Source organism: Chrysochloris asiatica, unplaced genomic scaffold (assembly GCF_000296735.1).
Source record: "Chrysochloris asiatica unplaced genomic scaffold, ChrAsi1.0 scaffold00131, whole genome shotgun sequence".
NCBI classification, from domain to species: Eukaryota; Metazoa; Chordata; class Mammalia; order Afrosoricida; family Chrysochloridae; genus Chrysochloris; species Chrysochloris asiatica.
The window spans coordinates 8,719,486-8,734,048 of record NW_006408649.1 but is presented as its reverse complement, the minus strand read 5'-3'; the positions used below and the strand labels follow the sequence as shown (position 1 = coordinate 8,734,048).

Here is a 14,563-nt window from a genome sequence, read left to right as displayed (position 1 = left end):
CAACAGAACACAAAGTTGGTTCTTTGAAAGGATTAATAAAATTTGATGAACTAACAAAAGATAAGAGGGAGAAGAAACAAATAACTCGCATTAGAAACCACATGGGCGATGTCAAAACGGAACCAAACAAAATTAAAAGGCTAATAACAGAATACTAAGAAGAGCTGTACTCCAACAAATTCAAAAACTTAGAAGAGATGGATACATTTTTTGAAAAACACGATCTACCTAAACTTACTCAGAGTGAAGTACAAAACTTGAACAGACCTATAACAAAATAAGAAATTGATAAAATCATCAAAAACTCCCAACCAAAAGTCCAGGCCCAGGTGAGTTCTACCAAACATTTAGGGAAGTGCTGTCACCAATTCTACTCAAATTACTCCAGAATATAGAAGAGGATGGAAAATTTCCTAATATTTTTTTATAAAGCAAGCATAACCCTCATGCCAAAACCAGGGAAGGGCAGCACTAAGAAAGAAAATTATAGACCAATATCCCTCATGAACATAGACACAAAAATTCTCAACAAAATCCTAGCCAACAGAATACAGCACCACATCAAAAAAAGAATACATCATGACCATGTGGGTTTCATAAAAGGGATGCAAGAATGGTTCAACATTAGAAAAACAATCAATGTAATCCACCATATAAATAAGAAAAAGGAAAAGAACCAAATGATCATATCAATTGATGCAGGAAAGGCATTTGACAAAATCCAACATCCATGCCTGATTAAAACACTCAACAAAGTAGGAATTGAAGGGAAATTCCTCAACATAATCAGGAGCATATATACAAAACCAATAGCCTACATTACTCTCAATAGAGAGAAACCAAAAACCTTCCCTCTGCGAATGGGAACCAACAAGGATGCCCTTTGTCACCACTCCTATTCAATATTATTTTGGAAGTCTTAGCCAGAGCTATACAGCATGATAGAAAAATTAAAGGCATCCAAATTGGAAAAGAGGAAATAAATTCTATTTGCAGATGATATGATCCTATACATAGAAAACCCCAAAGACGAAGTAAAATAACTACTAGACACCATTGGAAGATTTAGCAAGGTGCTAGGTATAAGTTCAGCATACAAAAATCAATTGGATTCCTCTATAGTAAAATGACAGCACTGGGACATTAGGAAAGCAATATCATTTACAATAGCCGCCCAAGTGATGAAATATTTAGGAATAAACATAACCAGAGAAACAAAGGACTTATACAAAGAAAATTACAAAACACTACTATAAGAAACCAAAAGAGACTTACAGAAGTGGAAGAATATACCATGTTCCTGGATAGGGAAACTCAACATCGTGAAAATGCCAGTACTGCCCAAATCAATTTACATATATAATGTAATCCCAATCCAGATTCCAACAACATTCTTCAAGGAAATGGAAAAGACAATTACAAACTTTATATGGAAAGGAAAGAGACCCAGGATAAGCAAAGCCCTGCTTAAAAAGAAGAACAAGGTTGGAGGCCTCTCACTCCCCGATTTCAAAATTTACTACATGGTTACAATGAAAGTACATTGATCAACAGAACAAAATCGAGAATCCAAAAATTAACCCATCCACATACAGCCAACTGATTTTGGTATGCCTAGGTATAATGTATGGGGAGGAGATAGTCGCTTTAACAGATGGTGGTGGCAGAACTGGAAAGCAATATGCAAAAAACTGAAACAAGACCTTTACCTCACACCTTATACAAAAACCAACTCAGCATGGATTAAAGACCTAAATGTGAATCCCAAAATTATGAAGGTCATCAATGAAAAAAGAGGGACAAATGTGAGGGCTCTAATTCAGGGCATACAGAGACTACCAAACATTTTGAAAACTACATAACAAAAGTAGACAAAATAGATGATTGAGACATACTAAAAATTAAAAACTTATGTGCATCCAAAGAATTCACCAAAAGAGTAAAAAGGGAACCCACAGAATGGGAAAAAATCTTTTGTAATGACTTACCAGCTAAGATACTCATTTCTAAAATATATAGGAAACTACAACACCTCTACAAGAAAAAGACAAATAGCCCAATTTAAAAATGGGCACAGGATATGAACAGACACTTCATCAAGGAGGAGATCCATGCAGCCAACAAACATATGAAGAAATGTTCATGATTACTAGTCATCAGAGAGATGCAAATCAAAACAACAATGAGATATCATCTCACACCAGCAATAACAGCAAAGATCAGAAAAGTACAGGACAATAAATGCTCACAAGGATACAGAAAGACTGGGACCCTCCTACACTGTTGGTGGGATTGCAAAATGATCCAACCACTCTGGAGAGAAATATGGCACTTCTTCAGAAGGTTGGAAATAGAAATACCTTATGATCCAGCAATTCCTCTACTTGGGATTTACCCACAAGAAATATGAGCCATAACACAAATACATATATGCACACCAGTGTTCATAGCAGCACTATTTACAATAGCAAAAAGTTGGAGACAGCCTAAATGCCCATCAATTGAAGACTGGATAAACAAACTGTTGTACACACACAATGGAATACTATGCTACCTTGAAAAACAACAAGGAAGCTGCATGCCACCACATAACATGGATGAACCTTGAGGACTTTATGCTGAGTGAAATTAGTCAGTCACAAAACGAGAAATACTGCATAAGGCCATTTATGCAAAAGGTTAAGAAAAAGAACCCACTCAAAAGGGGAAAACAAAAAAAACTATATATAATTGCTGATCACCGGGATGTATGGGATGAGAGGAGGGGAGAGAGGGAGGGGAAGATAGAGTACAGGAGAGGGAATAGACACAGGAAATCTTAGGTGCTGGGTGGGGGGGCAATACACAAGAAAGGGGAGGGGAATAGAAGAACAAGAGAGATGGGAGAACAGTTAGGCAGGTTCATATGGCTAAGTGGGACAGAGGTAAATGATGATGTATGTACAACTTTGGAATAACAGGGTTTCAGGATATAGGGATTAAGGCATGGTTTGAAAGGCTAAAAGAGGGAATAAAGTTACGATGCTTGGCTGTCTTTTGGATATTGGTTTCCCTTGTCTACCACTGTGAAATAGACACTTGGGAGTGTGGGGGCGGGGATAGCCAGAAACATCACGACAGAAAGCTTATAAGCCCATCTTCAGACTATAACTGATTGGAATACCTTAGAGGGGACTAGATATTGCCCAGTGAAAGAGACCTCCTGTGGAGCTTATGCATTGCCTAAGACCATAGGTGGAAACCAGAATCCCATCCAGAATTGTCTGAGGTGGGAAATTTCCACTGCAAAGGACAAGTAGACTAGCCTGCAGCAGCTAGAAGAACAGAAGATACTTCATGAAGAAAGACCAGCAGGAAAAATCAGAAACAATAATGATAATATGATTGATTGCTACAAGTACAAGTAAGCTGTTCACCCGGAAGCCATCAAGGAAAGTGGTCAGGTACCCTCAGAGCAAACTCTTTTCCAAGACTAATAAGGCTCAAGGGGAATTCATGAGCAGGCATGTGGTCTGGCTGGTGCCATGTTGGTCACTAAAAAGGGGGAGAGGGGGAAAAACAGCAATGAAGTTGGGATCTAAGTCCGACCACATTCAATAGACTCCTGTGAACCCAGGAGTAGACCTGGATGGCCAGAAATTACAGCAAGATCTAGGGACTCCTGGGCCCAGAGGCAGTGACATGGCCACAGAGGACTAGAGCAGAGAATGAAGGTCCAGCTAATATGAAGTGAGGGGAGACACACAAGAACACCCATACTTGCAGATAGTACCCATTTGACCTGGCTTCGATGGCTAAAGGAACAGAACTCGACTAGAAGAAGAAAGAAGAGGGAAGAAAAAAAAAAAAGAGTAACCCACTACAATTTGATGAACCTTACCTATATGTATGGATGTAGTAGCTCAAAAAAGGGAACAAACTTTACAGCAAGGATCACTCCCACGTCCTCGGTACACAGGGTTGACAGGGATGACTACTTAAACATTGGTTATCCAAAATGGAGGGGCCTATGTGCCTGGCTTACAAGCTTTCAAGAGGGAGCCTAGTTCCAGATGGGGCAGGGGTAGGTAGAACCTCCAATGAATGATTTCCAATCTGTTTGGACCGGGTTGGTGAAAGGAAATGGGGATAAGGCTCCTATGGTACAATAGTGAATAATTGCTATCAGGACTGACTGTGAGGGTGGGAAATGTACAGGTAGATGTTTTTTGACAAAAGGAGGAGAGTGATTGATTTTGCAGCCCAGAAGCAGAGGTCCCTGGCACCATCAAGTGAGAACGGAGAGCGGGACCCTACCCAGAGAGGCAGTGATGCCAGGCATGAAGACAGATGATTACATGAACAGATGGAGTGGCTGGGGACACGGGAATCAGGGAGGGAGAGGGGCAGTGTGTTGACAGTTGGGGAGGAGGGGCGGGCCTGTGGGTTGTACCCTTTGGTTATTTGATGATGCATGAAAGGGATTGTAATCATTGCAGTGAAACAAAATATGATAGGATAAATGTAAAAACTGATGTTCTCCCATGTAAACCCATATAATTCACAATAAAAACTTAAAAAAACAACACCATTTTGGAAATATGAGCAGGCTTCAAAATGCACACGGAAAAATGACATTATCTTTTAATTCCATTTTCTACAAATTTTTTGAACCCCCTTCTACATATACATGTTGTTACTGTTAAATGCCATCGAATCAGTTCCAACTCATATTGACACTGTATAACGTTTCTGAGGAGCTGCAGCTGAGTTTGAACCACTGACCCTGCAGTTTAAACCGACTTCATTGTCAAGTGCTTATCCTATAGTACCAAACTTAGCTCAACTATTTCATACAGAACCATAATATCAAGACTTTTTATAACTGGAGGTATACTACACCTCAACAGTTTTCTGAGGCTAACCTTTAAAGCTGAAAAATTAGATGTGTTTTTGTGACTATCACTCCTGTCATTTAGGGCTGCATACTTGGTGACAAGGGGAAGGGCCCCAAAATCCAAGGCATTGGCATCTTATAGGCAGTCAATGAAAATTAAAAGATAGCATTCACTCCTACAGTGAAGATGAAAAGAGACCTTTTCTACAACAGAAGATACAGATTACAGGGGCAAGGTGATTGATTCCTTATGCCTCTCTTCACAGTGTTTTTAAAACAGACTAAAAATAGGGAATGACTTTGTGATACTGAACCTAAAGGCATTTTTTGTGATCTTTACAAGTGTAAATTCATCAGTGAACACCTCTGAGGCAAGCCTGACACAGTGTTTGCCTACTCAAGGATAACAAGCCCTCTGAAATTAGTGCCAGACAGATTAGATGTCACTCAATTTATCTCCAAACCCAAGAGAGCTACAAGGACTAAAAAAGGAGGCCTGACACAGCAAACACAAACGACTATCATCGTTCATGTACATTGTTACACAGCTAGCTCTTGTTGCTTCCTGATTAGATCCTATCTAATCCATTCTCCTTGCACCCAAAAAGAATCTTTCCAAAATGGAAATCTGATCATATCACTCCTGTTTACAATTTTTCAAAGACTGCCTTACAATACCACACCTGGCTCACAAAACTCTTCACAACCTAGCTCCTTCCTGAGTACTGCTTCGGTAGCATGTCTTAACCTGCCATGCTCCCACCCCTCTTTCTGGCTCAAGCTCTAGGGCTCACCCAGGTGTATTGCTTCTCCCTGATCTGTGCACATACATGTAGTGTTTTCCCTACTTCCAAGGCCCTTTTTCCATCCTGTACTCCACTCCCTTCCACTCCACGCTCATCTCCTTCATACAGCATACATCTTCATCATTTTTCAGGTCTCATCTTAAAAGCTGTCTCCTCTGGGAGGTTTTCTCAGAAACTACTCTCCACATTTCCCACATTCCCTCAGCCTTAAGATTGGGTTAACTGTCTCTCCTCCTGGTATCTTTCAAGGTACCTTCCTTCCCTCCGTCATAGCACCCATGACACCACACTGAAATTGCCTAGCCTCTTTTAGTCCCTAAATATAAACTCCTTGAGGGCAAGACAGTACAGTGTGCACTGTTATACTACCAACACACAGCACTGTGCCTGACACACAGATGATGTAATTCAAGAAACATTTCCTAAACAAACAAAAACAGAAAAAGATGAATGAATTGATATGAATACAGAAGGAGTTATTTGTGAGATTCAGGAATAAAAGAGACAGATGACAACTTAGGAAAGCTATAAAGCTTGCTGTCACTACCAACCAAAGGAAATATCTCAGAGTCCTTTCCATAATGTATCAGTGCACTGAAACCAGAGTTTACACCAATCAAAACACTATTTTGGAAATATGAGCAGGCTTCAGAAAGTTCATGGAAAACTTCCATTATCTTTTAAGTCCAGTTTCCACAAACTTTTTGCAGCCCTGTTGAATACATGCATAGTTTAACTATTTCATACAGAACCATAATTAAATATCAAGAGCTTTCATAACTGGAGGCCTAACAAGAATCCACTTGGCTAAGGAGTCCATTCCTCTAAAATTCTGACCTCTAATACTCCTCACTTCTAGGGATGGATTAACCAGTAAGTAAGGTAAGCATGAGCTTGTGTTTAATTACTAATTTGTAGTGAACAATTTCAGATGGGTTTCAATGAAGGCATGAAAAACAGTAAAACTGTTAGTGACAGATTAGTAAGTAAGAACAAGAAAGCACATACTTAAACAGCTTACTGGGTACTCCATCCTTATCAGGAATTGTACATGTGAAATGAGGCTTTGATTTTATAGGAAGGTGCTACGAGTTTGGGAGAGAGATAGATGCCCACCAGAGCAAGAAGCAGAATCTTTGATGGTGAAAAAAATGTGAAGTTGTTCAGTACAAATAGCAAATAAGCACAAGAAAGCATGTGCTTAATTAGCTTATTGGGTAATGTGGTACTGCTTGCCTCCCACTCTCTTCCCCCAAAACATCTCAGCTAAGGGAAATGTGTGCTGACTTACAACCTAATGACAACTTTGAATTTAGTGTGTTTCCTGATTAGATCACATTCCCTTGTGTTTCTTTATTGTTGCAAACTAAAAGGGGAAGCTTTTGGCACATACAAGAAAAGGATTTGGAAAAAAGAAGGAAAAAAAACAACACATACTCACTGATCTTGTCAACCTAAGATCATTCTTATATACAACTCACTCTTTAAAGAAATAATAATAAGCTTCAATGAAATGAATAGTAATAGCTTTTTATTTTAAGTTTAGACAAAATTTCTGTTGTGATCACTAATATCTGAAGGTTTAAGATTCTGAAATTCTTGGAAACAAAACAAATATCAATCTTAAGAATGAAGACTGTATTTTTTTAAAAAAAACTTCATAAACTTGAATCCTGGAGTGGCACTATGGGATAATGCACTGAACTGCAAGGTCAGTTTGAACCACAAGGTCGATGGTTCAAACTCATCAGCCACTCCTGGGAACCCTATATGGGGTCACTATGAGTTTATACCAAGTCAATGGCACTTAACAACAACAAATATGTGAATGAGACAAAAAGTGCATTGTTTTCTTTTTTCTCTTTTTCAACTTTTTACTGTGAATTGAGTGAAGGTTTACAGAGCAGATAATCAGTTTTACATTCAACAATTCATACACAACTTTGTTTCACCTCATTAACTACAATGAAGACTGATTTCAAATGTCCATTTTAACATGCTATTTAATGGTTGCTCATAAAGCAATATTTAAGTCATAATAATCTTACTGTTTACTCCCTAAATGTAAATTCCTTGAAGTAAATCCCAGCAAGTAAATACAACCTACAAGTGAGTCATCTGTGTTTAATTTACAAAATTACATGCATATCCAAAGTGCCTCCAAACATTCAATTTTAAAATAAAGTATCTCTGTTTTACCTATTTTATTCCTATTTGTACTACTTACCGGAATATAATAAATGCCCATCTTGGGGGTTTCATTAGCAGTAAGAAGCATTCCTAAAAAATAAACACAATGAGGAAGATAAGCAAGTGGAGAGGAAAAAAGTACCCTTTTCCATCTGTTTTACATTTTGAAATGCAAGAGGTAAAAAGGACTCAGCACACATGCACAGCACAGACTAGAATCAAGTGACTTCATTCCCTGACTCTCCTAGAAATGGGACTTTAACCAAATCAGCAAGCCATTAGAAATATCAACTTCACTATCTGCAGAATGCTCAGGATACGCTTGATAAATGAATGAGTAGGCTCCCATCGAGTTGACTCCAACTCATAGGGACTCTCAGGCATTGCAGGTAGTAGGGATTCAAAATGACAGCTACATAGTAAAACATTTTCAGAGTTTCTTACTATGTTAAAAATATATGACCACATTACCTGAATAACTGAAAAAACTTATGTTCGCAGCAAAACCTTAATGTAAATGTTTAGGACAGCTTTATTTTTCTGTCTTTTATTTTAACACTTCTAAACAAGTAATTATTTGTTAAAAAAAAAAAAATGAGGCAACCTACTATGCTATTTGAAAGATGATTAATTTCAAAAAGCATATTAGGTTTCCTCATTATAATAATGCTAAGACATTTTATTCTTAAATTCTAAATACTGGAAGTAACCTAAATGTCATATATCTAGTGAATGGATTAACAAACTGAAAGGCAAATCAAACAACAGAATACTACTTCGCAATAAAAAGAAATGAGCTGTTTGAACTTGCAACAACATGCATGAATCTCAGATGCATTATGCTTTAGTGAAAGAAAGCTGACTCAAAGTTACATACAAGTACTGATGAATGCTATAACATAGATGAAACTTGAAAACATTTTGCAAAGTTTTAGATCTGATCCAAAGAGGCCAAATATTATATGAATCTATTTATGTTAAATGTCCAGAACAGGCAAATCATATACACAGAAAGAAGATTAGCAGTTGCCTAGGGTTGAGGAGAATGGAGGAAAATGAAGACTGAATTCTAATGTGCATGGAATTTCTTTTTGGGGTGATGAAAATGCTCTATGTTCTATGTACAGGTTCCATATGAACACAAGTAAGTATTCTAGAATTCCAATTCTTTACAATATTATACATAGTTGGTTATGATCTACAAAGTTGAATGCCTTTTCATGGTCAATAAAAAAGAAGTAAACATCTTTTTGGTATTCTATACTTTCAACCAAGATCTATCTGATATCAGCAAGGATATCCCTCATTCCAGATCTTTTTCTGAATCCAGGTTGCATTTCTGGCAGCTGTTGATGTACTGATGTAACCGTTTTTGAATTATCTTCAGTAAAATTTTACTTACATGTAATATTAATATTAGTTTCTACTATCTGTTGAGTCATCTTTCTTGAGAATGGGTACAAATATGAATCTCTTCTGTGGCAGTTAATCTGAGCTGGCTGAGAGAACTCTGAGACCCAAGGAAGGCCTGGGTCTCTCGATCTCTCTAGAGTATAGAACCCAAGATAGAACTGTAGTGATTACACTCATACCAAACAGACGGAAGTATGGATGACCTTTGGAAGATTGTTATGTTCTTTCCTTCTTACTCATTACTCACCCTTTCTGCTTATGCATGCAAAGAATGTTAATTACAAGAAAACAAATTATAACGATTGCTGAAACCCAATGAATAGGCTGCTCTACAGCACCTCGCCAAGAGCTCCTCAACTACTCTTTGGAGTATGTGAATTTCCCCGACAAGCGGTATCCTATGTGAGGGACGGAGTAAAGAAGATATCAGGAAAGAAAACTCTGAGAAACTTGGGAGATTAAAGACAAAAGTAAGTCACAAGCAGAACTTTACACCTCTCGGGGAATTTTAAGGTTGGGGTCATGGGAGCAATATACAGCTACTGAAGGCTAGTGGCACCGTGGTCTCGGAGGGCCAGCTCACGTCCCTGTTATGCTTTATCAATCAGCATAAGCCTGGTTCCCAGAGCAGGGTACATTAGATTTAGAGGTCTGGGAACAGGCAGGACTTAATCTTAAAAGAAAACATGAACCAGGGGAGTGTGTGCCCTTTGCCCACCTCAGCTGTTTTTACTATGGTGGTTTTTAAACGAGTTTGGGTTTCCTGGCAAAGCCTATTCTAAAATAGGGACATTAAAAGATTAATTTTGGACTTTAACAAACAGCGATCTACAGTATATTGTTTTTACAGAAATACTGTTACTTGATAAAAGCAAAGTTTCTCTTATGTAATACTAGCCCTTACTTTAGAATTTGTTTAGTCACAGAGTATTTTTCACTTGTAATTGTTCTAGTCTTAACGTAAGTTTTATCCAAACAGTCTATAATTCATTACCCGAAATTCCGAAAGCCAAAAATTTGAAAAAATAAGTTTTTTATAATTGGTGACATAGATTAAATATGATGCTATTTTTAGGCTAACATGCTATGAATTTATCACTATAGAAACACTGATAATGAGATAATTTGATAATGAATGAGATAATGCTCCTCAAAAACCCTATACAGGGGTGCTATGAGTTGGAACCAATTTGACAGCACTTAACAACAACAACAACAACAACACTGGAGTCCTAATGTGGTGCTGTGGGTTAATGCGCCAGACTGCAAAGCCCTTTGAACTGCAAGGTCGCTATGGGTCAGAAATGACTCGACAGCACTTCACAACAACAAGATAATGGAATTTTCCCACAAGCTTTTTGAAACCCACCAATTGTATCACATAACTTTTCTAAAGTCCAGATATTTTCAAATTTAAACCCAATTTGGCCTTTATATTTTGAATTCTGCATCGTAGACCTGATAGAGATTAAAACAATCTTCTCAGACAGAAAAAAAAAGGACTAATAATGAGAAATTTGATATTCACATAAATTCAAGGGCTCATCAACTTATATAATCAAATGATTTACATTGCTTTTCCTTATATTTCCCAAATATTTGTACATTATCATCTTTGTAGTCAAATTTGCACAAAAACTATTTTTCTAATGAAATTGATAATCCTTTTTGGATAGCTTTCTTAAGGGAAAAAAAATCAGATGTTACAGAACTTTTTATAAGTTCCCTTTTGTTCAAATTAAGCAGATGACATATAATATGTAATTAGCAAATTAACTGAAAGGCAACTTACAGGATACAATCCATATAATATTTTACCCATAAAAAACATGAATTTGTTTACCTCTTAAACACGTCCATTGAATGGCAAATAGCTCTAAGCAAATTTGTATGTAATATAGCATATCATTTCCCGCAGGAAAACTATGCTTCTAAAACAAAAGGGGGGAGGAGAACACTATGACCCTGATCCTTTAAGTCAGCCTTATTACTTCTACAGCTTTATTAAAGTTTTTTACAATCACACATTTTCTCAGACACCAGCAGAACGGCATTTTTCATTCCCAGAAACTAAGGACCAAGCCCTACAGGACCCACACCATTACTAACCATAGGAAGAGGTTTTGTTTGTTTCTCTACAGAAGCAGGTGCCTTGTGGATATACTCAGAAACACCCGACAGGCTCCTGGAATCACATGGGGAATGATCAAGAAACTGACCCAAGATGCCCAGCAATTGGTGGAGAGACGTCTAGGTGCTGGGACACTAGATAACATTTTCTTGACTATCATTGCCATTATAAGTTATACTTCTAACATGGTGAGCTTTATTAAAATTCTTGCCTCCTTGTGGGGTCCAAGTTCAGGACAAGTATACTGGACACATGTTTTGGAGACCAATGTGCCAGACTGCAAAGCTGTTTGAACAATAAGGTCAGTGGTTCAAGCTCACCAGCTCCTCCTCGGAAACTCTATACAGGGTCGCTATGGGTCGGAACCAACTCAACGGCACTTAACAACAACAACATATTCCATTCAGTAACTTTGGAGGACCATGAAATGCCTATAGCCTCCAATGACACTAAAGTCATGGGTGGCAGGTATATGGATTCCCCTGGTCTCGAACCTAGTCCAATTCTTACAGGGTAAGGAATATTTAGCAACCTTGCACCAGTTGAATCAACCGTGGAGCTTAATAGCTCAGCACTGCCCTATTGTGCACAATATAATGATTCTCCCAAAAAACATAAGCCATTGTGTATAACTTTCTCCCCTTAATGGTACGCTGATTCTATTTATTACAATATATCATGGCTCACTGATGCGGTTCATCTACCCTTCATAAGGGGATCTGGGGTCGCAGGTTACTTAACATCCGGGTGGAATGAATCCAAACCACACACCCAGAGATGCCCTACTAAATAGGCATCTGGAGAAGAGTTACCTGATCTTCAGTGGCATACCTGCTGATCTCCCAATGTCACCACTCAAAATTTCAATGCCAAATTAACCTTAGAAAATTGGGGACTGAAAGAATTTAATGTCTTAACAAGTAATCACACCTGGTCCTTTGAGATCCCTTTCATTATAATGCATTCACTCCATATTAAAACCCTGGTCTAGTAGGATCATTACTATGTCTTAAATATAACCAAAACTCATTTTTTCCTCTCCGAACTACCAGATGGAGATAAACCCTCCCTTTCTCCGTTAAAACCCATCCACGTGGACGTTTTGTGCATCAAAATTGGCAGCCTGTACAATGGATTACTAACAAGTCTATTGATTCTGCTATGATTTGCACATCACACCCTTTTATCTTTGCCATAATAACAAAACCAGAAAACCAAAGTATTATCACCTGGAATCATGACACCCAGGTTTTTAATCACAATTCTCCCAAACAATACTTTTCTCACTCTGTGCATTACACATCAAAATATTACTGAAAGCAACATATCCCAGATAATTGTACTGAGACACAGTGAAGTTTGGCTGCCTGGAAATATCCAGAAAATGGGAAGGCCCTAACCCATTACAAATCATCACACATGCACTAGAGAGAATTCATAAAGGAAGATACCTTCGGACCCTCATTGCAGTAATCATTGCGGTGACTGCAGTGGCAGCCATTGCCGCTACTGCAGCTGTGGCACTTCATCAACGCCATCATTACCAGTAAATACATAGATGTCAAATATGACCACTCACATACAATCCCAGATTATTCAGCGGTTAAATGCTTTGGAAGCTGCTGTCCTCTTCTTAGGAGAAAGACAACAAGCATTATGGACCCATCAACAGCTTACCTGTGATGGGCTCTTGTCCCAGTATTGTGTAAAAGGCCCCACCTTTTAATAACACTGATTGGGACATGTACAAACAACATCTTTCTTCAGCCTTTGCCTCCCCCTTCAAAGTAAACATTGATCTTCTACAGGAAAAATTGAAGATACAAGTATTTCAACTCCAAAAGGAGGCTTCTAAACAAGATCTTGATCAACTCAATGAAGCCTTAGAATGGCTAAATCCTAAGAAGGCTGGCTTTCCAGCCTAAATCTAAAATTTGGGGCCATGTGGGGATTATTATTAATTTTGTTTTTATTAATTATAGCTCTCTGCCGATACTGAACCTGTCTGCAAAAAGAATTGAACGCAGCAAAAACCGCTTATCTTGCTTCTGTATACCCTTCCTCATTACCTGGAAGGAAAGGGGGAGCTGTGGCAGTTAATCTGAGCTGGCTGAGAGAACTCCGAGACCTGGGGAAGGCCCGGGTCTCTCGATCTCTCTTGCGTAAAGAACCAAAGGTGGAACTGTACTGATTACACTTATACCAAATAGACGAAAGTATGGATGACCTTTGGAAGATTGTTATGTTCTTTCCGCCTTACTCATTACTCACCCTTCCTGCTTATGTGTGCAAAGAATGTTAATTACAAGAAAACACATTACAACGATTTTCTGAAACCCAATAAATGGACTAACCCTCGTGGCCTAACTGAGAGGAGCTAAGAGCCCCTAAGCACTCTTTTGTTGTTGTTGTTAAGTGCCGTCGAGTCAATTCTGACTCATAGCGACCCTGTATAGAGTTTCTGACGAGTGGCTGGTGAGCTTGAACCACCTACCATGTGGTTCAATCTGACTTTGCAGTCCAGCACATTAACCCACAGCACCCACACCAGGACTCCACTACAAACTATACAGGGTTATAAAAAGATCAAACGAAAATTTATATATGCCTCTATCACCTAGATAAGGAGCTCTGGTAGCGTAGTGGTTACGAATCGGGCTGCGAACCACGAGGTCAGAAGTTCGTAACTACCAGCGATTCCACGGGAGAAAGATGAGGCGGTCTGCTCCCGTAAAGATTTACGACCCTGTGTAGGGTCGCTATGAGTCAGAACCGACTCCACGGCACATAACAACAACAACCCTTAACTTAGAAACCCCATACAGGGTCACTATGGGTCAGAACCAACTCGACGGCACTTGACAACAACAACAACCCCTAACTGTCTGAGAGCACATCTGGGATGAGGCCAAGGGATTTATAACTTTTTGTAAGATCCCCAAGTGTTTTTGATGAACTGTCAGGTTCGAGACCCTTTGCCACATCATTGTTCCATCACCTCCTAACACCTAAAATGTTCAAAAAGGAAATATACATTTTACTTTCCAAACTAGCTCTCTTGTACTACCTATGGCAGCTTAATAACATCACACTATTCCTAATCATTTCAGTTCAAAACCAGCCTACCCTTTACATTATAGCAGAATT

General features: G+C 38.6%; 1 protein-coding gene across 3 annotated transcripts in view; it reads right to left on the bottom strand.

The window, feature by feature from the left end:
• NOL10 (nucleolar protein 10) overlaps positions 1-14,563 on the bottom strand; it is a 189,112-nt gene that overhangs the window by 128,280 nt on the left and 46,269 nt on the right. For all 3 annotated transcript variants that reach the window (XM_006869461.1, XM_006869463.1, XM_006869462.1), the window contains one exon: positions 7,910-7,962. In XM_006869461.1, coding sequence (XP_006869523.1) covers positions 7,910-7,962 — 53 coding nt within the window. The remainder of the gene's footprint in view (positions 1-7,909; positions 7,963-14,563) is intronic.